Source organism: Aotus nancymaae, unplaced genomic scaffold (genome assembly GCF_030222135.1).
Source record: "Aotus nancymaae isolate 86718 unplaced genomic scaffold, 86718_ANA_hifiasm-v0.15.2.pri h1tg000076l, whole genome shotgun sequence".
Taxonomy (NCBI): Eukaryota; Metazoa; Chordata; class Mammalia; order Primates; family Aotidae; genus Aotus; species Aotus nancymaae.
The window spans coordinates 24,735,648-24,760,333 of record NW_026988491.1 but is presented as its reverse complement, the minus strand read 5'-3'; the positions used below and the strand labels follow the sequence as shown (position 1 = coordinate 24,760,333).

Here is a 24,686-nt window from a genome sequence, read left to right as displayed (position 1 = left end):
GTAAAGGCAGGGTTTCACTATGTTGGTCAGGCTGGTCTCAAACTCCTGGCCTCAAGTGATCCACCCACCTCAGCCTCCCAGAGTGCCAGGATTACAAGCATGAGCCGCTGCACCCAGCCCATAACTGCTTCATTTTTCCCCATAATACTTAACATCCTCTAACATGCTCTACACTTGATTGAATACTAGAAAATAGGATAGTCTGCATCAAGGTGGAGATTTTTGCTTACTTTGTCACTGATGTGTTCAAGACTGCTATTCAGTGCAGGGCACCTGTGTGTCTGTGTGTGTCCATGGTGACCAATGTTGGTGCTGACTGATGTTGTTGACACTAACGTTTTGAATGTATTCCCAGCCTAGGACAGGGTGAAGCACAGAGTAGGCATTCAATAAATACATGTTGCATAAATGAGTGAATATCTAAATGTGGACTGGGCGTTGTGGCTCATGCCTGTAGACCCAGCACTTTTGGAGGTGGACCACTTGAGTTCAGGAGTTGGAGACCAGCCTGGCCAACAAGATGAAACCCCGTTTCTACTAAAAATACAAAAATTAGCTGGGCATGGTGGCACATGCCTGTAATCCCAGCTGCTTGGGTGGCTGAAGCCGGGAAATCACTTGAACCCAGGAGGCGGAGGTGGCAGTGAGCTGAGATCACACCACTGTACTCCAGCCTGTGCCACAAAGCAAGACTCCATCTCAAAAACAAACCGACAAAAAAACTAAATGTGGACAATCCTGGCACTTCTTTGGTCTCCCAGCCTCCAGTCATCTCCCTGCTCAGTCAGGATTGCTTTTGGCTGCATGTAACAGATATGCCACAACAATGGCTTAGCCAAACCGGAATTTGTTTCTGTCATAAGGAAAATTCCAGAGGGAGACAGATCAGGCGGCTGCAGCCTCAACTTGGTGCCAGAAGGGACCCAGCCTCCTCTCTTTCTGCTCTGCCACCCACAGCATGTTGCCCTACAGTTTCCAAGGAGGTTTCGTATTTTATATTGCAAGTCCCTATGTGCCCGGGGCCCTTGAATAGAACAAAGAGCAGACACACCAAGGGGCACCGTCGCTTTTTATCAGGGGACGTCTTTTCCAGAAAGTCTGTTGTGTGTTTCCATTTATAGCCTGTTTGCCAGCACTTGCATGGGCTCTCTGGCTGCAGAGGGGTCTGGATAAGTGAATGTTTCTCACTGCATCCAGGAGAGAATCATGGGAGGGGTTGAGTGGACACTGGGTAAGGAACCAGCAGCACCTACAGGAGCTGATCTTGGCCACACAGGATGATGACTGGCTGCTCACTGGAGTGTGTGGGGAACTCAGGACCTCTTGCCTGGAAGCCTCCTGCAGCTACAGGTGCTTCTGTAGGAGAGATCCTGCCTCCGGATCCCCTTGGGAGACACGGCATAGGTTTCCTCCACTCTGGGATTTCCAAACCCATGGATGCAGGGAGCGGGAGGAGGGGTCCACTGTCTCCCTATCCCCACCCCCGGATTCTCCCTGGGAAGGAGTACAGGCAAGGCTGCTTCTCAGAGCCCCACTGCAGCATCCCCAACCTACTGCTCTCCCTCCCACTCTCTTCTCATGCCCCCCTCCTGTCTGGAAAGTCCAGCTCTGACTGGTCACATGTGGCTTTCTCTGATTAGCCACGTGGCGGCAGGGGGACCATCAACATCTCAGTTCTATCTCACGGGCTGCCCCCGCAATCCAGGCAGCCTCTCCCTGTGCAATGTCCTCCACCTCCTTCCTGGTCTCCCAATTCCTGCTCCCTTCTAATCCATTGTCCTCACAGCAGCCGCTAGTTCCCTTGATGGCCTCCCAGAAATTAACATCTTCATTCTCGAATTCCTTCCCCTCCCCATAACCCCTGTCCCTGATATTGCTCTAGCCTCACTTCCTCTACTCCAGTGCCAATGGCTTCCTGTCTGTTCCTCTGCTGACCTCAGGGCCTTTGCACCTGCTATTTTCCCTTCTGGTCCATTCCTACCCAGCTCTGCATCTCTGCTTTTCATGACTCAGTCCTTCTCCTCCTTAGAGAATTCCTCCCTGACCACTGCGCTGCTTACTCCTCACCCACTCACGTGACCCTGAATATTTTCATCCTGGCCCTTCACACAGTTGGAAATGATTGAGTTTCTGGTTTGTTGTTGTTGTTATTGTTTGAGACAGGGTCTTGCTCTGTTGCCCAGGTTAGAATGCAGTGGCATGATCTTGGCTCACTGCTAGACCTCCTGGAGTCAAGGGATCCTCCCACCTCAGCCTCCCAAGAAGGTGTGACTATGGGCACGCACCACCACCCATGGCTAAGTTTCAATTTTTGTAGAGATGGGGTCTCACTATACTGCCTAGGCTGGTCTCCAACTCCTGGGCTCAAGTGATCCTCCCAGCTTGGCTTCCCAAAGTGTGGAGATTACAGGCATGAGGGAGGCACTGCGCCCAGTCTGACTGAGCTTCTCATGGGTATTCTCTCCCTTAGGAGAACACAGGTTGCGTGAGAGCCTGCGTTCTCCTAGGGGACTGTCAGCCTTGTTCATTGTGCTATCCCCAGCACCTCAACAGAGCATGACTCCGAGAAGAGGCTCTGGAAACCCTTGTGGCACAGGTCAGTGACTCCTTCCTGTTTCTGGGTTCTCAGATTCATTTGCATCCTGACATTCAGACCTTGACATCCTGCTTCCTTCTGCTGAAATCAGAAGAAAAGCTACATGGAAGATGGCAGCCAACACCATCTTATCTGAAATTATTATGAAATTTTACTCTATGTATTATCGTATTTTGGGAAGGCTTGGGGCTGTTGATGCAGTTATGGGAATCAAAATTGGTCCTTGGGACGCTACTTTATCCTGCTTTCTCTACATGGGCCTTGCATCTCTGGATGCATTGGTCATATGGCAACTCACAGCTCTCATCGGGGGAGAAGGGGCAGCAGAAGCCCATCTGATGCCCAGTAAAGAGGTCACATGAAGCAGCCAGGTTTCTGGGAGAAAAGAACAGATTGTGACAAGGGTGGATGCGAGTCTCTTTCTGTTCAGGGTCTGCAAACAGCTGCAGGGAGAATATACTGTTTCCCCTGCTTCCCACAGGTGGCCTTGGAGTGTCTATACCATCGAGAGAAGAGGATCGGGATTGATTTGGTCCATGACAACGTGGAGAAAAACCTTATTTGGGTAAGGCATCTCCTGGGTCTGCCCCGTGCCGTGAAGGGGGCGGGAAGGCCAGCAGGTCAGAGACATTACTGAGCTACCTGTCAGGAGCAGAAGCCACACGTGTCACCCTGTGCAAAGTTAGGGCTCAGAAAGCATGGGTGGAGGCCTAGTTTGCAGTTTAGAAACAGGGAGAAACGGAGTTATTTGACCCTCAGTCTTTTCATCTCCCAAAATGGACATGATAATAATACACCAATAACCATAATGAAAGCTAGTGTTTCTTGAGCACCTACTATATGTCATAGGCTGTACTACTTCATTTGCATTATTTAATGTAATGATAAAATAATCTATAAGTGAGTGCTTGGCACATAGAAGGTGCTATTTTTTTTTAATTCTAGGAGTCTATAAAAAAAAGGAGGGCAAAAAAGTGTGGAGCCTCCACAATCAACCCTTCGCTACCTGGCCCTGGGGTTATGTGGATTGAGGCAGAAGCTCCACACTGACATTTCACCTCCTGGGGTCAAGGGTGGTCGGTGGGAGGGAAGGGGAGAGGTAAGGGCTCTGGCCGGAAAGACGAGGCTGTCAGGTTCTAAGAGGCACCGTTCTTTCTGACATTTTTCATTTCAGGAAGTAGATTTGCTAAAATGTTGCCAAGAACGGATGAGAAAATTAGCTCAAAGAATTGATATGCAGATGCGGTAAGGGCTTTTTTTCCTTCTCTTCCCTCTCGTTGGGGTTTGTTTCGGCACTCCCAGGTTTCTGGGGGACAAGCCAGACAGGCCCACTTTTGGTCAGTGGTGTGCTGGTAAATGTTTAACAACCAGCTTTCGAGGAAAAAAGGAGTCCCGATCTCTCGGGCCTGCCAGTTTCGGTGGTGTAAATGCTACCACAATGGCTGATTTTCAGCTGCAAATATGAAGTTACTGAGATGTGTGCAACTGACTCTCACAAGCCAGTGCCTCACTGTCTTGTTTGCAACAAGAGTCCTGGCAAGAGACACCTGGCTTCCCTGAGGCCCCTCTTAGTCTGTGGCTTCCCCATTTGAGTTCTGAGCCTTGGGAGATGGCAGAAAGTGGGTGGTATTAGGTAGCAAGTCCAGGGGCTGGGCACCTCCACAAGGGAGCTGGTGGAGGCACTGAGCCAGGAGTCTCCAAAAGAAACCAGCTTTTTGTTCTTACAAGATTACATAACCAGTATCTTAACAAGCCCGGGGACTCCTCTCACAGTTAAAGGGAGGCTTGCGTTTTACGGGGCTTGGGGCCCATAGCTAAGCCCTTGGCACCAGTTCCCTGTGGAAGCAGCTGCCTCACCTCTGCCTGCAGCTGGCACTCGTCTTTAACTCTTTCAGGGCACGCTGCTCTGCTGGTTTTCCCACTTCATTCACTCTTGACAGAGACACATAGACAGCATGGGACAGACAGATGATGGGTAGATGGGTGCAGCAAACCACCATGGCATCTGTATACCTGTGTAACAAACCTGCACGTCCTGCACATGTACCCCAGAACTTAAAGTATATATGTAAAATGACAAAACAAAAACATTTATCTAACTCATGCTTTAATGGTAGTTATGATGAGTACCATAAAAAAGCAGCCCAGGCCGGGCGTGGTGTCTCACACTTGTAATCCCAGTAATTTGGGAGGCTGAGGTGGGCAGATCACCTGAGGTCAGGAGTTTGAGACCAGCCTGACCAAATGGTGAAACCCTATCTCTACTAAAAATACAAAATTATTTGGGCATGGTGGTGCATGCCTGTAATCCCAGCTACTTGGGAGGCTGAGGCAGGAGAATCGCTTGAACCTGGTGGGCAGAGGTTGCAGTGAGCCAAGATCACGCCATTGCACTCCAGCCTGGGCTATAAGCATTAAACTCTGTCTCAAAAATAAATAAATGGCAGCAGAGGTTAGAGAGGAGAGGAGGGGTCTGACCTCATCAGGAGATCAAAGGTGGCCTCCTGCAGGCGGGGAGTGAGATCAATGCCCATCAGGCGGCTTTCCTCTCAGGCTCAAGCAAACATGTGGACTCCGGAAACAGGATAGGGCACGCCCAGCTCTGGCATGCTCAGGGGGATGCGAGGCTGGGACAAAGCACTCTGGCAGGCCAGCATCAAGAGCTGCCCTCCTGGCCACCCAGGATTTGTCCCCTTGGTCCCCTCCTCCCCAGGTGACAGCTCAGGTGTCACAGAACGAGACTTAAATGGAACGGGACCTGCCCTGGCTCAGATGCTTCATGCCCCACAGGAGCCAACAGTTCCTGCGGCAGCAGTCTAGGGACTTAGTGTAATGAGAGCGCAGAGACAAGTCCAAAGCTATGGCCTCCAATCAGGTATGCAGTCAACGGACACAACTTCCAGCCCGCATGCGATTTGGAATCTTTTTTTTTTTTTTTTTGAGATGGGGTCTCACTTTGTCACCAAGGCTGAAGTGCAGTGGTACAATCTTAGCTCACTGCAACCTCTCCCTCCTGGGTTCGAGTGGTTCTCCTGCCTCAGCTTCCTGAGTAGCTGAGATTACAGGCACCTGCCACCATGCTTGGCTAATTTTTGTAGTTTTAGTAGAGATGGGGTTTCATCATGTTGGCCAGGCTGGTCTTAAACTCCTGACCTCAAGTGATCCTCCCATGTGAAAATGACCCCTAGGCCGGGTGCAGTGGCTCATGCCTGTAATGTCAGCCTCCCAAAGTGCTGAGATTACAGGCTTGAGCCACTGCACCCAGCCTAGGGGTCATTTCCACCACAAGCAGTATTGTCTGGGAACACAGCTGACTGGCCACCTTATCAGAAGTATAACCCTTTATCCTCAAGAGGGAAAGACTAAGTTAAAATTAGGCTCAAACATTAAAATTAGGCTAGGAGGAGTGGACATGGTGTCTAGACAGTGAAAACAAATGCAAAGACCCCGAGGTGGGTGGGTTCCCAGAGTGTTTGAGGAACAGAAAGGAGGCCTGTGTGGCGGGAGGAGAGTGAGCATGGAAGGAGGCATGTGTGAGAGCTCATGAGGCCAGAGGAGTCCCAGGAGCAGATCTCACAAGACCTTACAGAAATGATTAAGGAGGTGAGGCAGATCACTTGAAGCCAGGAGTTCCAGACCAGCCTGGCCACATGGCAAAACCTTGTCTCTACTAAAAATACAAAAATTAGCTGGGCATGGTGAAGTGTGACTGTAGTCCCAGCTACTCAGGAGGCTGAGGCAGGAGAATCGCATGAACCCGGGAGGCAGAGGTTGCAGTGAGCCGAGATTGCACCACTGCACTCCAGCCTGGGCAAGAGAGCGAGACTCTGTCTCAAAGAAATGAATACATATAAATAAATAGAAATAACAAAGGAAGTGAGAATGTATTGTGAGTGACTTTAATAAGCGAGGACTGAATGCATTCTCAGCTGCTGATGGCGTTCCTACCAACCAGCTCAGTGATGTTGCTTTTCCTGGCCGGGTAGGCCTGCACTTGTCCCCCGGGGCTCACCTTTCTGTACACAAGCCCAGTGATGGCCGACCGCAGCCTCATCTGCAGCACCTTTAGCTGGAACATGTGCTGCTGCTCAAACAGCGTTTGCAGGCAGGCCGAGAGGAACATCAGCACCGCAAGGAGGTAGCCCTTCCAGGCTGGAGGCTTGGGATCACCAATAAACTCCAGGAAAAGGCTTGCAGGGGAAGGAGGGAGAAGGTACAGCTGGTGAGAGGAGGCGCCCATGTGTGTTGCCTTTGCTCAAACCAGGCCAGGTGTGGAGGATTAGTCGGCGTGGCTTTTTCACAATCATTGTCTCGGATATTTTCCCCCACTATCCATGCTTCTTTTCAATCTGACCGTAGCTCCTCAAGATCAAGAGGTGGAGTTTTTTTTGTCCCCACTTGTTATGGGCTACATTTTGTCCTCACAAAATTTGTATGTTGAAGCCCCAACCCCCAGTACCTCTGAATGTGACAGTATTTGGAAATAGGGCCTTTAAAGAGGCAATAAAGTTAAAATGAGGTCATTAGGCTGTGCCCTCATCCAATCTGGAGTCCTGGTAAGAGGAGAAAATGTAGACACAGGGAGACGCCAGGTCTCACGCAGAGGGAAGACCGTATGAGGACACAGGGAGGAGGTGGCCAACTGCACACCAAGGGCAGAGGCCTCAGAGGGAACCAACTTACAGATACCTGATCTGGAACTTCCAGCCTCCAGAATCAGGAGAATATACACTTCTGTTGTTCAAGCTGCTCAGTTTGTGATGCTCTGTTATGGCAGCTGAGCACACACCGCTTGAATCTGGGCTGGCCACAAAACCACCTTTGACCAACAGAGTAGAGTAGAGGTAAAGCTATGCTGGCTCTGAGCCTCAAGAGAAAATGTGGCTTTTGGCCTGTTTCTTAGAACCCTCCCAAGCAGCCACATGAACAAGTCTGAGCTAGCTTTTTGGAGGATGGGAACCCACATGGAACAGAGACTACCACCCCAGCTTCAGATACACAACTGCAGGCACATTACAAAAGCCAGCCAAGGAAAGCAAAACTGCCAAGCCGAGCCCAGCCGAGCCCAGCCCATGTTACTGACCCACATTACCATGAACTAAATAAATGAATGCTTGCAATTTTAAGCCACTCGCTTTTGGGGCATTTTACAGGAAAAGCTAATTGATACAGTCAGGTAAGAACTTGCTTATTTGCCCTTCTGGGGGACAGTCACTTTCTCATTAACCATTTCCCTTCCTCAGAATCCTTCTCACCCACCCTCCAGTGTCCCAAGCACCAGATCTATAGGCAGAGGCAGGAGAGCTGAAGCCCCTTGGCTCTGGAAGGATGCCATTAAGAGACCACCAGCCTTAGCAGGGCACCTGAAGTCTGGACTCACCTGAGCAGCTTGGGGACAGTGAACCTGAAGACATCACTGATGACGAGGTTGAGGGTCCCCAGGAGGAAGGTAGAATGGAACACCTGCCAGATGGCCCTCAGCAGTGGGCCCCACTGGCTCCCTTCTTGCCGTAGGAAGGGCTCAGTCTCTGGAGCCTCCATGCCACTGCCTCCTTTCCTTTCAAACACTGTTGCCTTGGGGTGCCTTGAGGAAGGGAAGAGATTGGCTCTGAGTCTCATTTTATACTCTCAGGCACCTGTGTCAGGACCAGGCATTAAAGGCTTGTTTTCCCAATGATGCACGTGGGTGGGTGTGGATCCAGCCTGGCTCCCTCACCTGTTCCTCCTTATCACCCTGAGTACCCACTTAAGAGGCAGTCACAGGAGTTGTGGGGGCAGGGCAGGAAGGCAGCCCTGAGGCCTCTTAGACGGCCACGGGAAAGCACACAGGTTGACCATCTACTACATGCCAGGCACTCAGTCATCCTAAGACCCCCGGCAAGCCAGGTGTTGTTCCCATTTCATAGATGAGAAAACTGAGGCTCAGAAATGCGAACTTATCCAAGGGCACACAGCTGAGAAGTAAAAGAACTGGGATTTCAGCACTTTGGGAGGCTGAGGCGGGTGGATCACAAGGTCAAGACATCGAGACCATCCTGGTCAACATGGTGAAACCCCGTCTCTACTAATACAAAAAATTAGCTGGGCATGGTGGCGCGTGCCTGTAATCCCAGCTACTCAGGAGGCTGAGGCAGGAGAATTGCCTGAACCCAGGAGGCGGAGGTTGCGGTGAGCCGAGATCGCGCCATTGCCCTCCAGCCTGGGTAACAAGAGCGAAACTCCGTCTCAAAAAAAAAAAAAAAAAAAAGAACTGGGATTTGATTCCAGCTCTCTGCCTCCATGGCCCATGCACTTTTCTTTTCTTCTTTTCTTTTCTTTTTTTTGAGAAGTCTCGCTCTGTTGCCCAGGTGGGAGTGCAGTGGTGTGATCTTGGCTCACTGCAACCTCTGCCTCCTGGTTTCAAGTGATTCTCCCACCTCAGCCTCCCGAGTAGCTGGAATTACAGGCAAAGGCCACCATGCCCAGCTAATTTTTGTATGTTTAGGAGATGAGGTTTCACCATGTTGGCCAGGCTGGTTTTGAAATCCTGACCTCAGGTGATCTGCTTGCCTCAGCCTTCCAGAGTTCTGGGATTACAGGCATGAGCCACTGTGCCTGGCCTCCCATGTACTTTTCAATCTATTGTGTTGTCAACCTGGAGGAAGAACAGCACCCCCCCGCCCCCAACACACACACAACCAGCCAGCCCTTAGGTAGTTTTGAACCGGTGGAGAATCACAGCTGATGTGCATGGGGCCTCGTGCTCTGGCTCTGGGTGAAAGCACAGACAGAAGCTCAGGCCGCCTCAAACTCCTAAGATCCCCAGCCTTTGGTCATAACCAGGGGCCAAAGAGAACAGCTAAAGTGAGGGGTGGAGAGGAGGAGATAGGGAAGGAGAAAGGGCCTATCAGGGGCAGGTCAGAAGCCATGGGCCGTAAGGGAGAGGCTGGGGCGATGCAGCTGCTGCTAGCTGGTTGCTGGTCTTGGGCAGGTGGACTGCTCCTCTCTCTCTGTGTGAGAGGATGGGTGTCATCCCCCCATGAGTCCCTTGAGGCTCTGACAATCTATAAGGTTATCAGTAATGTTTTTTTTTTGTTTTGAGATAGAGTTTCACTCTTGTCACCCAGACTGGGGATCTTAGGAGTTGGAAGCAGCCTGAGCTTCTGTCTGCTGTCACCCAGGCTGGAGTGCAGTGGCATGATCTCAGCTCACTGCAACCTCCGCCTCCCGGGTTCCAGTGATTCTTCTGCCTCAGCCTCTCAGAGTAGCTGGGATTATAGGTGCACACCACCATGTCCAGCTAATTTTTGTATTTTTAGTAGAGACGAGATTTCACTATGTTGGCTAGGTTGGTGTTAAACTCCTGACCTCAGGTGATCCACCTGCCTCAGCCTCCCAAAGTGCTGGGATTATGGGTGTAAGCCCCATTACAGATCTGTGACCTGAGGCCACTTGCAGGGATCAGCTCTTTACACAAAGGAGCTCACTGACTTCGCTGGAGCCCCTTCCCATGTGGATACTATATTAGGCTCTCCATTTTACAGAAGAGGAAGGAAGCTGAGGTTCTGAGAGGTGGTGACAGTGGCCCAAGATCACACAGCAAGGGCAGAGCAAGATTGGAGCTAGGTCTTGACTTATGGTTCCTAGAGTGTTTTTTTTTGTGCACTAAGGACCCCCAACCCCACCATAATAAAAAAAAGAAGCATAAGAAAAATCCTCTGGTGTGCTCAGGTGACCAGACCTTTCCAGGCCAAGGTCTTTGTCCCTCATTGCTGGCCTGATCTGGTGTTTGGTTTGGCATCTATGGAGGGTTGTGGCTCAGCTCTGTTACTGAGTGGGCGTGGCCTGCTGCCCACAGGTATTTTGGCATTTGGGTCTCAAAGCCAAGAAGATGCCCCTTCCATGCAGAGAGCACCCCTGACCACCCTTCCTGTCTGACCCCACCACTTCATTCATTACCTTCACAGCCTTGCCCATGGCGCCAACCCTCTCTTTGTCTTGTTAGAACCCCAGGTGGGTAGACTTTGCCTGAGTTTTCTACCAAGATGTCCCTAGTGTCAAGTCCAGCTCCTGCACACAGTAGGAGCTCAATAAACACTTGTCAAATGAATGGGAAAAACAGACTGAGTGATATGTTTAAAAAGGCCTAACAAGAGTGCCCAGCACATACTGTTATAAACATTTACAGAAGGAAGGAGCTTGGCTGGGTGGACAGAACTTGGCTTTGGAGCCAGGAGACTATGGTTCCAATGCCTGCTCTGTCTTCTCCTCTGATCCTTAGTGTTTCCACCTGTAAAATGGGGTCAGGGAAGAGCTGACTGGGAAGTTTTCTTTCTGGCTGGAGGTTTTGCTCAGTTCTGTTCTAGCTGTTTGCCTGGAGAGTCAGCGTGTTCAGCCTGCAGCCTCCATAGCAGGTGTTTTCCTCTTCTGGAGGTCTCACCTCCCATCAAGGAAGAGGTCCAGATTGCTCTCTGATGTCTGGTCTCTGGACTGAAGGCCATTTAGTGCAAGACTCACAAATGACCGTGGGACAAGGCAGGAGGTATGCATGAGTGACATGGGCAAGGTGTGAGTTGGGGGATACAAAAGGGAGTGGTGGAGGCCGGGCATGGTGGCTCACACCTGTGATCCTAGCACTTTGGGAGGCCAAGGCAGGCAGATCACCTGAGGTCAGGAGTTCGAGAGCAGCCTGATAGCCTGAGCAACATGGAGAAACCCCGCCTCTAATAAAGAATAGAAAAATTAGCTGAACCTGGTGGCAGGCGCTTGTCGTCCCAGCTACTTGGGAGGCTGAGGCAGGAGAATCATTTGAACCCAGGAGGCGGAGCTTGCAATGAGGCAAGATGGTGCCACTGCACTCCAGCCTGGGTGACAGAAACAGAGGGAAGGAAGGAAGGAAGGAAAAAGAAAAGAAAGAGAAGGCAGGAAGGAAAGAAGGGAGGAAGGGAAGGGGGAAAGAAAGGAAGAAAGAAGGAATGAAGGCAGGAGGAAAAGAAGGAAAGAAAGGGAAAGCGAGACAGAGGTGGGGACGGACTGCGGCAAATTGAAGTCTGCACACCTTGTTCAACGCTGCAGACTCTACCCGAATCCCATCTCCTGCTGCCTTGTGAAGATGTGGCCTAGTGTTTCCAGATCTACTTTAAGAGAGACCAGAATTCCAGATTTTTATTTTTATTTATTTGTATTTGTATTATATTTATTTTTTGAGACACAGTCTCACTCTGTCGGCCAGGCTGGAGTGCAGTGGCCTGATCTCAGCTCACTGCAACCTCCACCTCCCGGGTTCAAGCAATTCTCCTGCCTCAGCCTTTCCAGTAGCTGGGATTACAAGCACTCACCACCACACCCAGCTAATTTTTGTATTTTTAGTAGAGACGGAGTTTTACCATGTTGGCCAGCCTGGTCTCGAACTCCTGACCTCGTGTGATTTGCCCGCCTCGGCCTCCCAAAGTGCTCAGATTTCAGGCATAAGCCACTGCACCCAGCCTTGATTACCAGATTTGTATGTGATCTCTCCAAATTTTTAAATATTAACAACTTATTAAAAAACAAAACAACATAAACGACCACAAAGCCCCACGTGTGCCAAACATACCTTGTGAAGCTGACCTGACCAGCAGGTGGCTGTTGCGTGACCTCTCAGGAGGACGTCCTCTCCCTTCCCCCAGTGGTTGCAAAATATTTCAGACAGAAAACCAAAGTTCTCTCTGTGCGCAGTCAGTTGGCTCAGAAGCTGATGGAGCCTGGTCTTTGCATAACCCCGTCGTTCCCCTTTCTTTCTGTCAATTGTTGCTCTGGAGAATGTTTCTACCTTTTAGTTCTAGTGTCGGGTGACCTAGACTTTCATGTTGGCTGTGGATGCCAGGAGTTGGCAGGAGCTGGCAGAGGCTCATTCCAGAGTCCCTGTGGACTGAATTCTGCCACTTTTGTAAAGTCATTTAAAAGTAGAGGGTGAGTCAGGCACAGTGGCTCATGCCTGTAATCCCAGAACTTTGAGAGGCCGAGGCAGGCAGATCACCTGAGGTCAGGAGTTCAAGATCAGCCTGGCCAACATGGCAAAACCCTGTCTCTACTAAAAAAATACAAAAATTAGCTGGGCATGGTGGTGCACGCCTGTGGTACCAGCCACACAGAAGGCCGAAGCAGGAGAATCACTTGAACCCAGGAGGTGGAGGTTGCAGTGAGCTGAGATCACACCACTGCACTCCAGCCTGGGTGACAGAGCGAGACTCTGTCTCAAAAAGAAAACAAACAAACAGCAACCACAACAAAAGTGGAGGGGGGTCCAGCAAGCTACGCCTGGGGTGAGAGGGAACTGATGTTTTCACTCACGCTACTTATTCTGTTTGGAAAAACACACGCCCTTCCTTTGTGGGAACAGCTCCTACCCTCTTCTGTGGCTCTGAAGGGACCACCAGTCATGGAACCAGGTCCCTGAGCATGGGATTGGCTCCTGACGGGCACATGACTTGAGCCAGGTCAATTAGAGGCCTTCCTTGGGATCCTCTATATGGCCGTTAGGGGAGATGCTCTCTCATTCTGCTGAGGTTTGCTGAACTTGCATGGGAAGGGACAGGCCTATGGAGAGACCAACACATAGACAACAGCTGGGCTGGGAGACGAAGCGAGAAAACCCTGACATCAAGTGAGTCCCCTGATCCAGCAGTACCTGAGGCTAGATCCTCTTAGCTATGTGAGCCTATAGTATCAGTCTCTCTCCTCTCTCTCTCCTAATGCGTGGGGTTCAGCCATCTGCAGCAACTACCACAAAATCCCAGAGCATGCAGGGTAACCTTGGTCCTCTTCCCATAGAGCGAACTTACTTTTGTTCTGTCTCCTGAAACACCAAGATCCTGTGAGGTTAAGCAACGTGTCCAGGTCATCACTATTCGATGGCCGGGCAGCATGTAACCCAATTTTATCTAATCTTATGTTTCAGCCTAATTTCTCTAGACCAGAGCTTCTCAAATGAGGCTCCCCAGGCTCTAAGGGCTGCAGAGAAGTTTCCAGAGAAGCCACTGAGGATAGGAGTGGACACACTGGATAACTCCAAAGATCTTCACACCCTCTGGATGACTAACAATGCTTGAGTACTTCCTATTTTCAAGAAATTTGCAAACTCTTTTCCAAAAATCAACTTTTTTTCATCCTCATAAGCGATGAGCTGGGGCTGATGACATCCCCATTGAACAGATGAAAAAACTGAGACCCAGGAAAGGAATGTTCAGGTTATATAGTAAGTGAGCAGCTGCCTGCCTGATATGTGTCACCTCCCAACCATCCACCCAGGTCTTAAAATACCTCTCCTGTTTCCTGCCTGTCTTCTGCTGTGAGTTTCCCATTTGTAGGAACCTGCGAGGCATTCTGGCAGGAACCATATCTTGAGCCTGATGAGTTACTACTTAGTGGGATCAGCTGGAAGGCAAGATTCGGGGGCTGGGGTGGGTTGGCAGTGCAGCTGAGAGTAGTGTCAGGGGCTAAACTGGAGGTCAAAGGATGAGATTTTCTGACGGAGCATCAGGTGAGTTCTTGATCTCCACACACTTACCTCTGGCTTGCACTGCGGATCTTTATCCACTCCTTTTCGAGCCGGGAAACAAGTTCTTCTGAGGAGTTTTCAAGCCCAAGTGACCAGAGATCTTTTGGTCTCAGTGGCTTCCTGTAGCCTCTCCAGACCAGCCTGCAAAAGAGGGGCATCAGGGCAAGCTCCTCCTGCCATTCACCCCTGCAGGATCCTGGCCAGGCCAGCAGCTGTGTGACCCTGAGTAGTCACTTTATCTCTCTGTACCTCTACTGGCCCTTGGGTAAAATGAAAGCAATTCACTAACCCTACCTAATTTCTCAGTGCACAGAGATGGTCCCATTCATTAATTCTTATGTGAGCGCATAGGGTGGTTTTTTGTTTTGTTTCATTTCTGAGATGGAGTATTGCTCTGTTGCTTGGGCTGGAGTGCAGTGGCGTGATCTTGGCTCACTGCAACCTCCACCTCCTGGGTTCAAACGATTCTCCCACTTCAGCCTCCTGAGTAGATGGAATTACAGGCACCCACCACCACACCTGGCTAACTTTTGTATTTTTTGTAGAGACGGGGTTCACCATGTTGGCCAGGCTGGTCTTGAACTCCTGGCCTCAGGTGATCCACCCATCTCAGCCTCCCAAAGTGCTGGGATTACAAACATGAGCCACCACACCCAGCCTGTAAATTGATAGTTTATAATTGCATAAATGTATATTATTACAGATGTGTTTTACAAATGGGGAAGGAAATAGAAGTACAGAGAGATTAAGTGACTAAAGCAAGGGACGTCCCTTGGCAAGGGAAACAGACATTTCCCTGGGAGTCATAAGTCCAGCATCCAAAACTACCATTGTAGAAGAAACCTGAATTCCTTCCTCAGCTTTATTTTACTATTATTGTTATTTTTGAGACAGAGTCTTGCTCTGTTGTCCAGGCTGGAGGGCAGTGTTGCAATCTGGGCTCACTGCAACCTCCACCTCCCTGGTTTAAGCGATTCCCATGCCTCAGCCTCCTGAGTAGTTGAAATTACAGGCACCTACCATCATGCCTGGCTAATTTTTGTGTTTTTAGTACAGATCGTGTATCACCATGTTGGCCAGGCTGATCTCAACCTACTGGCCTCAAGCAATCCTTCCATCTCAGCCTCCCAAAGTGCTGGGACTATAGGTGTATGCCACCACACCCAGCTAATTTTTGTGTTTATAGTAGAGAAGGGATTTTGCCATGTTGGTTAGCCTGATCTTGAAGTCCTGACCTCAAGGGATCCGTCTGCATTGGCCTTCCAAAGTGCTGGGATTATGGGTGTGAGCCACCGCACCTGGTCTCAGGTCTCTTTAATCTTTCTGATGACACCAGCCAGAATGTCTTGCCTGGTTCTGGTCTCTGACTCTTCTCTAAGCCTCACCAAGTTCCCTTTTCTACTTTTCTTTAAATTTTTTGAGATAGAGTCTCACTTTGTCGCCCAGGCTGGAGTGCATTGGTGTGATCTCGGCTCATTGCAGCATCTGCCTCCCAGGTTCAAGTGATTCCCCTGCCTCAGCCTCCTGAGTGGCTGAGATTGCAGGCACCCACCACCATACCATGCTAATTTTTATATTTTTAGTAGAGATGGAGTTTCACCATGTTGGCTAGGCTGGTCTCGAACTCCTGACCTCAGGTGATCCACCCACCTCAGCCTCCCAAGGTGCTGGGATTATAGGCATGAGCCACTGTGCCCGGCCACCAAATTCCCTTTTCTAATGCAGAGCCAACTTGGGGAAGCAACTGTTCTGACATAGAAATTATTAACATGGCTTGATTTTCCCTGGAATTATTTTTGGAATTCTCCTATATGGTAAGTGATACTACAGATTTTTCCTATTTTGGCAGTTACAGAAAGTTTCTTTTTAGAAACAGTTTATTAGAGTTAAAAAAGTGATTCAATTTAATTTTTACACCAGTAGGACAAAAAAGCATGAAGAGTGGTCCATAAATGCTTAAGTTTGGGAAGCAGGGGCTGGACACCCCAGTAGGGCTGTTTAGAAAATGTTTCTACCAATTCCACACATCCAAAGCCTGATATTTTTCATTTATTTAATAACCACTAGGCCGGGTGCAGTGGTTCATGCCTATAATCCCAGCACTTTGGGAGGTTATGCCATTGTACTGCAGCCTGGGCCACAAGAGTGAAACTGTGTCTCAAAAAAAAAAAAAAAAGAAGAAGAAGAAGAATAGGCCAGGGGTGGTGGCTCATGCTGTAATCCCAGCACTTTGGAAGGCCAAAGTGATGGATCACCTGAGGTCAGGAGTTCAAGACCAGCCTGACCAATATGGAGAAACCCTGTCTCTACTAAAAATACCAAACTAGCCAGCCATGGTGGTGTATGCCTGTAATCCCAGGTACTTGGGAGGCTGAGGCAGAATAGGAGAATTGCTTGAACCTGGGAGGTGGAGGTTGCAGTGAGCCGAGATTGCATTATTGCACTCCAGCCTGGGCAATAGGAATGAAACTCCGTCTCAAGATAAATAAATAAATATTTAAAAATAATCACTTACACTCATTATGTCCCAGGCCCTTTATTTATTTATTTATTTTTTGACACAGTCTCGCACTGTCACCAGGCTGGAGTGCAGTGGCATGATCTTGGCTCACTACAACCACTGACTCCTGGGTTCAAGTGATTCTCCTGCCTTGGCCTCCCAAGTAGCTTGGACTGTAGGTCCCCACCACCATGCCCAGCTAATTTTTGTATTGTTAGTAGAGATGGGGTTTCACCATGTTGACCAGCATGATCTTGATCTCTTGACCTCATGATCCTCCCATCTTGGCCTCCCAAAGTGCTGGGATTATGGGCATGAGCCACTGCGCCTGTTCCAGGCCCTGTTCTAAGTGCTTTACAGAATTTATCCTATTTAATCTTCACAACTCTATGAGGTAGGTGCTATTATTAATCCCATTTTGAAGGAATGGGGAGACTAAGGCACAGAGAGGTTAAGTAACTTGCCCAAAGCTACACAGCTAGAAGTGGTAGGGCCAGGATTGAACTCCACATGTCTTGTGCTTCTGAGGTCTGGATGCAGCATGGTCAGGAGGGAGCACATCCTCAAGTACCTGCTGAGCTGGCCATGGAGAGGCAGCTGGTTCCTCCATCTGCCTGGAACCCTCCAGGAAGTAGACACTTGCTCCTTTATCTCCTTGCCCCTGATGCTTATTAAATGCTGGTGGAATGACTGAAGCCAAGTAGTGGAGACAATTCTATTACTATTAAGCACCTGCTGTGTGCCAGCACTAAGCACTTTCCGACTCATGAAGGTTGAGTCATCCCCATTTTACAGAGGGGAATACTGAGACTCCAGGGCTTGTGACATGGCCTGCTGAGAGGCAGAGGCAGGATTTGAATCCAGATCTCACTCCAGTGACTGAGTGGGAACAGGATGTAGACAGTAGACACTGAACACAAAGAAGAAAAGAAGAAAGCGCCGAGGCTGGGATGGAGAAAGCCTGGCTGGCCTTTGTGAGCATGGGGGGAGCCCTACAGGGGAAGAGCCGTGGGTGGAAATCTGCAGCAAATGCAGGTGGGTGAGGCACCCCCCAACCCTTCCCTGTGACTTTACTTACCCAGAAACCCACCAGAACATGGCTTTGGAGGGGAAGGATGCCCCTGCCTCTGGACAGGGATTCCGCAACAGACAAAAGTGGAGAAGGGGGAAGCCTTGGTCTCACATCCCGTGGTGAGTGTGTGGGAAGGGCAGGAAGACAGGATGAACTGACTGTGTATTTTTTTTTTTTTTTTTTGAAACAGAATTTTGCTCTGTCACCCAGGCTGGAGTACAGTGGTGTGATCTTGGCTCATTTCTACCTCCGCCTCCCAGGTTCAAGTGATTCTCCTGTCAGCCTTCCAAAGAGCTGGGATTACAAGTGTGCACCACCACACCTGGCTAATTTTTTTGTATTTTTAGTAGAGACAGGGTTTCACCATGTTGGCCAGGCTAGTCTCAAACTCCTGATCTCACGTCATCTGCCCACCTCGGACTCCCAAAGTGCTGGGATTACAGGCGTGAGCCACTGACCCGGCCCTGACCGTGTATTTGATACTGAAAGTACACGTCGGGGTGCCCCATCTCCTTTCCAGAGGTGCACACCAATGAGCTTGGTGCTTCCCAGCAGGCAGGGCAAAAAGGGATTGGGCCACAGGACTGACAATGTCCCCAAGTTAAGAAGTAACTGTGGCTCAGAAGAACAACTATGATTACACTGAAACCAAAACCTTGCTTTGCTTCTCAAAGCAGGGACCCTGCATAATGAAGACAATGAGGTTCTTGACAATATCCCTCAGCGAATGCTGTGGAGAGAGACCTGTGCTGTGATTTTGTCAGGCGCTCCAGGGAGATTACACCAGCCTGTACTCTTTACCAGTAAGGCATGACGGTGCCCATTTCACCGTGTCTTTGCCATCACAGCTTATCAATTGTTAAATTTTGTTGACATTCTGGTAGGTGAAGAAAGATTCCCATGATAGTTTTAACTATATTTCTTAAGCATTTGAGCAAATTTTTTTTTTTTTGAGATAGGGTCTCGCTCTATTACCCAGGCTGGAGTGCAGTGGTGTGATCATAGCTCACTGCAGCCTTTACCTCTGGGACTCAAGCAATCCTCCTGCCTCAGCCTCCACACAGCTACTCTGTAGTGGGACTAGAGGCGTGCACCACCACACTTGGTTATTTTTAAAAAAACGTTCTGTAGAGATGGGGTCTCACTACATTGCCTAGTCTGATCTAGAACAACTGGGCTCAAGCAAGCCTCCTTCCTCGGCCTCCCAAAGCGTTGAGATTAGAGGCATGCTCCACTGTACCCAGTCCATCTGAACATCTGTTTATATGATGTCAGATCAGTCTTTTCCTCAAAATAATTATTTCTTGATTTCACGGATTGCTTCAGTGTTACCTGTTGTAAAACTCTCATGAACTTCTCCTACAGAGCACTTATCCCAGGGGTAATTTTCTTTCTTCTTCTCCTTCTTTTTTTTAGAGATGGAGTTTTGCTCTTTGCCACCCAGGCTGGAGTGCAGTGGCACAATCTCAGTTCACTGCAACCTCCACCTCCAGGGTTCAAGTGATTCTCCTGCCCTAGCCTTCCAAGTAGCTGGGATTACAGGCGTGCGCCACCATGCCTGGCTAACTTTTATAATTTTAGTAGAGACAAGGTTTTACCATGTTGGCCAGGCTGGTCTTGAACTCTTGACCTCAGGTGACCAACGTGCTTTGGCCTCCCAAAGTGTTGGGATTACAGGCATGAGCCACTGCGCCCAGCCAATTTTCAACATATTTGTTTAATTACGTGAGTAATGTCTAGTTCCCCTACTTGACCACTAGCTACAGGAGAACAGGAACTCTATCTGCTTTTTCACCATAGATCCTTAAGCCCTTGCTGGGGCATAGAGGGGGTCAGCAAACTATGACCAAATCTGGCCCACTGCCTGTTGCTGCAAATAAAGTTTTATTGCAACACAGCCATGCAATTTGTTGACAGATTCTGCTTTTGTGTTCAGTGGCAGAGTTGAGGAGTTTCCACAGAGATCACTGTATGGCTCACAGAGTCTAAAATATTTTCTCTTGCCCTGAACACAAAATGTCTGCCAACCATGGCACCAACTAGAAATGCAGTTCACATTTTGCTGAATGTCGAAATGAATAAAAAATTAAAGACTTTTGGTCACATGGGGGAGACTGAGACCTCAACGTGGAAGAGGAATGAGGTTGGAACTTGGTGACTTACAGACTGCTGGGGCTCTTTACGGAAGAAGGGGGGTTGATCTGCCAAGCAGGACAGCACAAACTGTGCCACCACTAGAGACAAGCACAGATAGGTGGACAGGTGGTGGACCGGGTCACTCTGGAAGCCCTGTGGGAGAGAGAGCAGAAGGTAAGGCATGGAGGCAGAGGAGGGTTCTCAGAGAAGAGAAAAGGTTCCTAATGGCGGGGTCAGTGTCCACACTGGGGACCAGGGCAAGAGGATTTGAAAGGCAGAGCCCTGGCATTCCTAGGGGTCCTAATGTTCTTTTCTTTTTTGTGGTGGGGGGGATGGAGTCGCACTCTGTCACCCAGGCTGGAGAGCAGTCAGTGGCATGATCTTGGCTCACTGCAACCTCTGTCTCCTGGGTTCAAGCAATTCTTCTGCCTCAGCCGCCTGGGTAGTTGGGACTACAGGTGCACATCACCATGCCTGGTTAATTTTTGTGTATTTGTAGTAGCTGGGGTTTTCCTGCTTCCTTTGACTCCTGGGGAAACCAAGGCTCAGAGAGGCCCCTTGTTTCAAGGACACACAGATGATCTGGTCCAAATGGTGATGCTCCTACTGCCACATCACGATGACTTCTGCATCTGCTGCCCTGACATCTGGTCATAAACGCTCTAATTTTATTTCCTTTTTTAATTTAAAAAATTTTTTATTTTTTAATTTTAGGTATATATATTATATATGTACATAAATGATTTTATTTTTTAATTTTAGGTGTATCATATATGTGTATATATGTGTGTTTGTGTGTGTGCATATACACATACATATATTTTGAGACAGAGTCTTGCTCTGTCACCCAGGCTGGTTGTGGAGTCGCATGATCTCGGCTCACTGCAACCTCCGCCTCCTGGGTTCAAGCAATTCTCTTGCCTCAGCGTTCCGAGTAGCTGGGATTACAGGTACATGCCACAAAGGCTGGCTAATTTTTGTATTTTTAGTAGAGATGGGGTTTTACCATGTTGGCCAGGCTGGTCTCTGACTCCTGACCTCAGGGGATCCACCCTCCTCGGCCTCCCAAACTGCTGAAATTACGGGTGTGAGCCACCGTGTTCGGCCCAGAGCCCTAGTTTCAAATAGGAATTTGTCTACTGGATTTTTTACTCTTCTAGGTTTTTTTGGTGTTATTTTTTTTTGGCAGATAGGAAACCATTGGATATTCCAATGACAATATGGCCCATCTTCCCTAAACTGACACTGTCTTCCCCACTTTCTATGAGAAACTTGGTTCCGCATTTGCCTGAGATGACCTTGGGCTCTGCACTCCCCAGCTGTGTGGCCCCGAGGTCGTCATTCCCTTCTCCTAGCCTTAGTTTCCCTCCTCTTTGAAATGGCCTATTAGAATCCATCACATGGCTGAGCTTGGCTCAAGCCTGTAATCCCAGCACTTCGGGAGGCTGAGGCGGAAAGATCACTTGGGCCCTGGAGTTTGAGACCAGCCTTGCGAACATAGTGAGACTTTATCTCTATTTAAAAAAAGAAAAAACAATCCCTCACTGTGCCCTGTTGTGAGAATCCAATGGGACAGGTGTGTAAGTGCCTGCCACAGTGACTGGCACATGCTTGGAACCCCAGAGTGTAAATGGTCCCAGTATTATTGTTTCTATGCCGTGTCCCAAAAAGCTGACTTAGGTCAACTGTGGGAGCCCAGCCTTGCAGAAATTACTGAATAACCTGTGGAATTTCCCCTTGGTTACTCTTTTAAAAATGCTATCCTTGGTCAGATGCTGTGGCTTACACCTGTAATCCCAGCACTTTGGGAGGCTAAGGCGGGTGGATTACTTGAGGTCAGGCATTTGAGACCAGTCTGGCCAACATGGTAAAACCCTGTCTGTACTAAAAATAAAAAAATCAACTGGGGTGGTGGCACATGCCTGTAATCCCAGCTGCTTGGGAGGCTGAGGCACGAGAATCACCTGAACCAGAAGTTGGAGGTTGCAGTGAGCCAAGATCATGCCACTGCACTCCAGCCTGGGCGACAGAGCAAGCCTCTCAGAATAAATAAATAAAATAAACAAACAAACAAAAATAAAAACTTTGTCCTTAAGGACAGGATGATGTTTCTCTACCTTCTTCTTTAGGGGCAGGATGGAGTAACCACTGGACACTGGAAATGATCTGTGAGTCCAGACGTGGTGGCTCACGCCTATAATCCCAGCACTTTAGGAGGCTGAGGTCGGAGAATTGCTCAAACCCAGGAGTTTAAGATCAGCCTGGGCAACAAAGAACAACCTTTTCTCCACAAAAATAAAATAATAAAGTAAAATATCTGCAACCTGCTACAGCCTGGTCATTGGTGTCAAGATAACCCCTCTCCCCGAAGCCTTGGCTAAACACTGTTGAGGCCAGTGACCCGCAACAGGTGGGCCATTTTGTCCTACTCCCCCACAAGGGACACGTGGTAATATCGGGAGACATTTTGGGTTACTGCAATTGGATGGTATGCTACTGGCATCTATGGGTGGAAGCCAGAGATGCTGTTTCACACCCTCCAGCAAACAGGACACCCCTGTCCTCCCAACAAACAGTCATCTGGCCACAGCGTTACTAAAACTGAGGTTGAGAAAAGTTGGTCTAGACTACCTGTTTTTCCTTTACAGAGTAAATGACCCATCATGTCTCCTAATAAAGAAATGCTGCTTCCAGCTGGGCATATTGACTCACACCTGTAATCTCAGCACTCTGGGAGGCCGAGGCAGGTGGATCACCTGAGGTCAGGAGTTCAAGACCAGCCTGGCCAACATGGTGAAACCCCATCTCTACTAAAAATACAAATATTAGCTGGGTGTAGTGGCACACACCTATAATCCCAGCTACATGAGAAACTGAGGTAGGAGTATCGCTTGAACCTGGGAGGCAGAGGTTGCTGTGAACTGAGATCATGCCACTGCACTCCAAGCTGGGCAACACAGCAAGCCTCTCAAAAAAAAAAAAAAAAAAAGGCTGCTTCCCAGATTAGGCAACAGAAATAACAGAAATATGGGTGGGTGTGCAGAATGAGTGTGTAAACATAGATGCCTAGGAATGAGGGGAGGGTGAGTACATGAGATGAGGGAGGCGTGCATGTAGAGGAATGTGTGCACACAGGAGTGTCTCTGCCCAGGTTGTGTGTGTGTGCATGCATGCATGTGCTTGTGTGATGTGTGATGCATTAAGTGTGTGCCCCGTGTGCAAGTGGAGCATGTGATGTGCGTGTGTAAGACAACAGGAAACCGTGTTGATGAGAAATGTATGGAATGACAGGTACTTACAGGTGCGAGAGTGGATTTTGTGTCTCTAGAGTGTAAGTGACTGGCTTGTGTGTGTCGCTGGGTTGAGAATAAATCATATGTGGAAATGGGAGGAGGAAGGATGGGACCCAGGGCCTGAGCCAGCATTTTGGTTTCCAGGGTGGCCCACGACCCCACTTACCCCTCTGGAGGCCTGCTGGGCGGCGCTCGTAGCTGGCAAGACAAAGCAGAGAAGCCAGTACCCAAACAGCACTCCAGATGACTGGACTCCCTTCTTCCTCTCAGTGTGAATCAGGAACACTGCGAAGCTCTGGGCGGGAAAGTCAGGACAGGCCCCTTAGGGGAGGGCGGGAGGCGGGGGAGCCTCTTCTCCTCCCCTTGTTTTCCACTGTGGCGGGCAAAGCAGCAGCTGGGAGCAAGCCCGGCTCCAGATGGAAGCTATCCTTACCATCGTGGTGAGCCACACCGTAGGGTGAATGAGGAATTCCGGGGCCTCGGGCTTTCCCTGCTGGATTTTCCAAAGAGCGACAGCCACGCTGGAGGTACACAGGACCATGAGGGCGAACCCAAGCACCTGGGGAGACAGGCTTAGATAAGCTTCGGGGGCAATAAGAAAGGTCACAGAAAACGAGTTCGCGACCCCACGTTCAGTTGGGAGCTGGTTCTGGGACATCGCAGCTGGGGCCCTGTCATGAACCGACATCACCAGCTAGCAATGTGCCAACGTAAACAATGTGTAAAGGGCATTGCAGGTCAGTCCTGACGTGTGACTGTCTTGTAAATAATGCACAGCAAGGCCTTGAGCCAACCGAGTGTTTTCCAACGTGCAGGGAGTGCTCCAGTCATGCACATGTGAGACAACTGTGGGTGTGAAGAAACAGCAGGCGATGAGACGTACTCACTGGGTAGAGAACTATCCTCTCTCCAAGTTATTTTCAGTCCCTGCTATGAAATCAAGGAGAAGCTCTCTGTTGGGGCAGTAAGTCACTAGGGTCTCTCTAATATAGATGGGTTTCTCTGCTGAATGAAAGAAAGGAAGAAAGTGAGAGAACACGTACACACCAGAGGGAAGGCCAGAGCTAAGGCGCATTGCAGGAGCTGCTCAAAGAACCTCAGTTTAAAGCAGAGGCTGGAAAACTATCAATCACTGAGGAAAAATAAAAACCATAATACGTCATGACAGGTGAAAATTACATGAAATTCAAGTTTCAGTGACTACAAAAAAGTCTTATTGAAACACAGTTAGCCGGGCGCAGTGGCTCACACCTGTAATCCCAGCACTTTGGGAGGCTGAGGCAGGCAGATCACCTGAGGTCAGGAGTTGGAGAACAGCTTGGCCAACATGGTGAAAAACCGTCTCTACTAAAAATACAAAAAATAGTGAGGTGTGCTGCTGGGCACCTGAAATCTCAGCTACTTGGGAGGCTGAAACAGGAGAATCACTTGAACCCAGGAAGTGGAGGTTGCAGTGAGTCAAGATCATGCCATTGCACTCCAACCTGGGTGACAAGAGTGAAACTCTATCTCAAAAAAAAAGAGTAAGAAAGAAACACAGTTATGACTGTTGTCTGTGGTTGTGACTACTG

At 49.2% G+C, this 24,686-nt stretch overlaps 1 protein-coding gene across 3 annotated transcripts; it reads right to left on the bottom strand.

The window, feature by feature from the left end:
* Positions 1-6,693: 6,693 nt before the first annotated feature.
* LOC135271284 (ATP-binding cassette sub-family C member 6-like) lies at positions 6,694-19,819 on the bottom strand. Of its 3 annotated transcripts, none has more exons than XM_064368283.1 (5): positions 17,693-19,819; positions 14,124-14,255; positions 7,977-8,180; positions 7,280-7,415; positions 6,700-6,786 (listed from the first exon to the last, which is right to left on the bottom strand). In XM_064368283.1, the coding sequence occupies exons 1-4, from the start codon at positions 17,710-17,712 to the stop codon at positions 7,313-7,315; spliced, it is 459 nt and encodes a 152-aa protein (XP_064224353.1). In that variant the 5' UTR covers positions 17,713-19,819; the 3' UTR covers positions 6,700-6,786; positions 7,280-7,312. The 3 variants fall into 3 exon arrangements, with proteins under 3 accessions (XP_064224351.1, XP_064224353.1, XP_064224352.1); XM_064368282.1 differs by having other exon boundaries at positions 6,701-6,786; positions 7,286-7,415; XM_064368281.1 differs by having other exon boundaries at positions 6,694-7,415; positions 17,693-19,818.
* Positions 19,820-24,686: the final 4,867 nt, after the last annotated feature.

What these genes read in the sequence shown, in the direction of transcription:
- LOC135271284 (XM_064368283.1), bottom strand. Translation starts at nt 17,712, where the DNA reads ATGTTCTGGTGGGTTTCTGG. An exon ending in ATGTTCTGGTGGGTTTCTGG is followed by an intron (nt 14,256 to 17,692) that starts GTAAGTAAAGTC and finishes CCTCTTTTGCAG; the next exon opens with GCTGGTCTGGAGAGGCTACA. An exon ending in ATCCGCAGTGCAAGCCAGAG is followed by an intron (nt 8,181 to 14,123) that starts GTAAGTGTGTGG and finishes CCCTTCCTCAAG; the next exon opens with GCACCCCAAGGCAACAGTGT.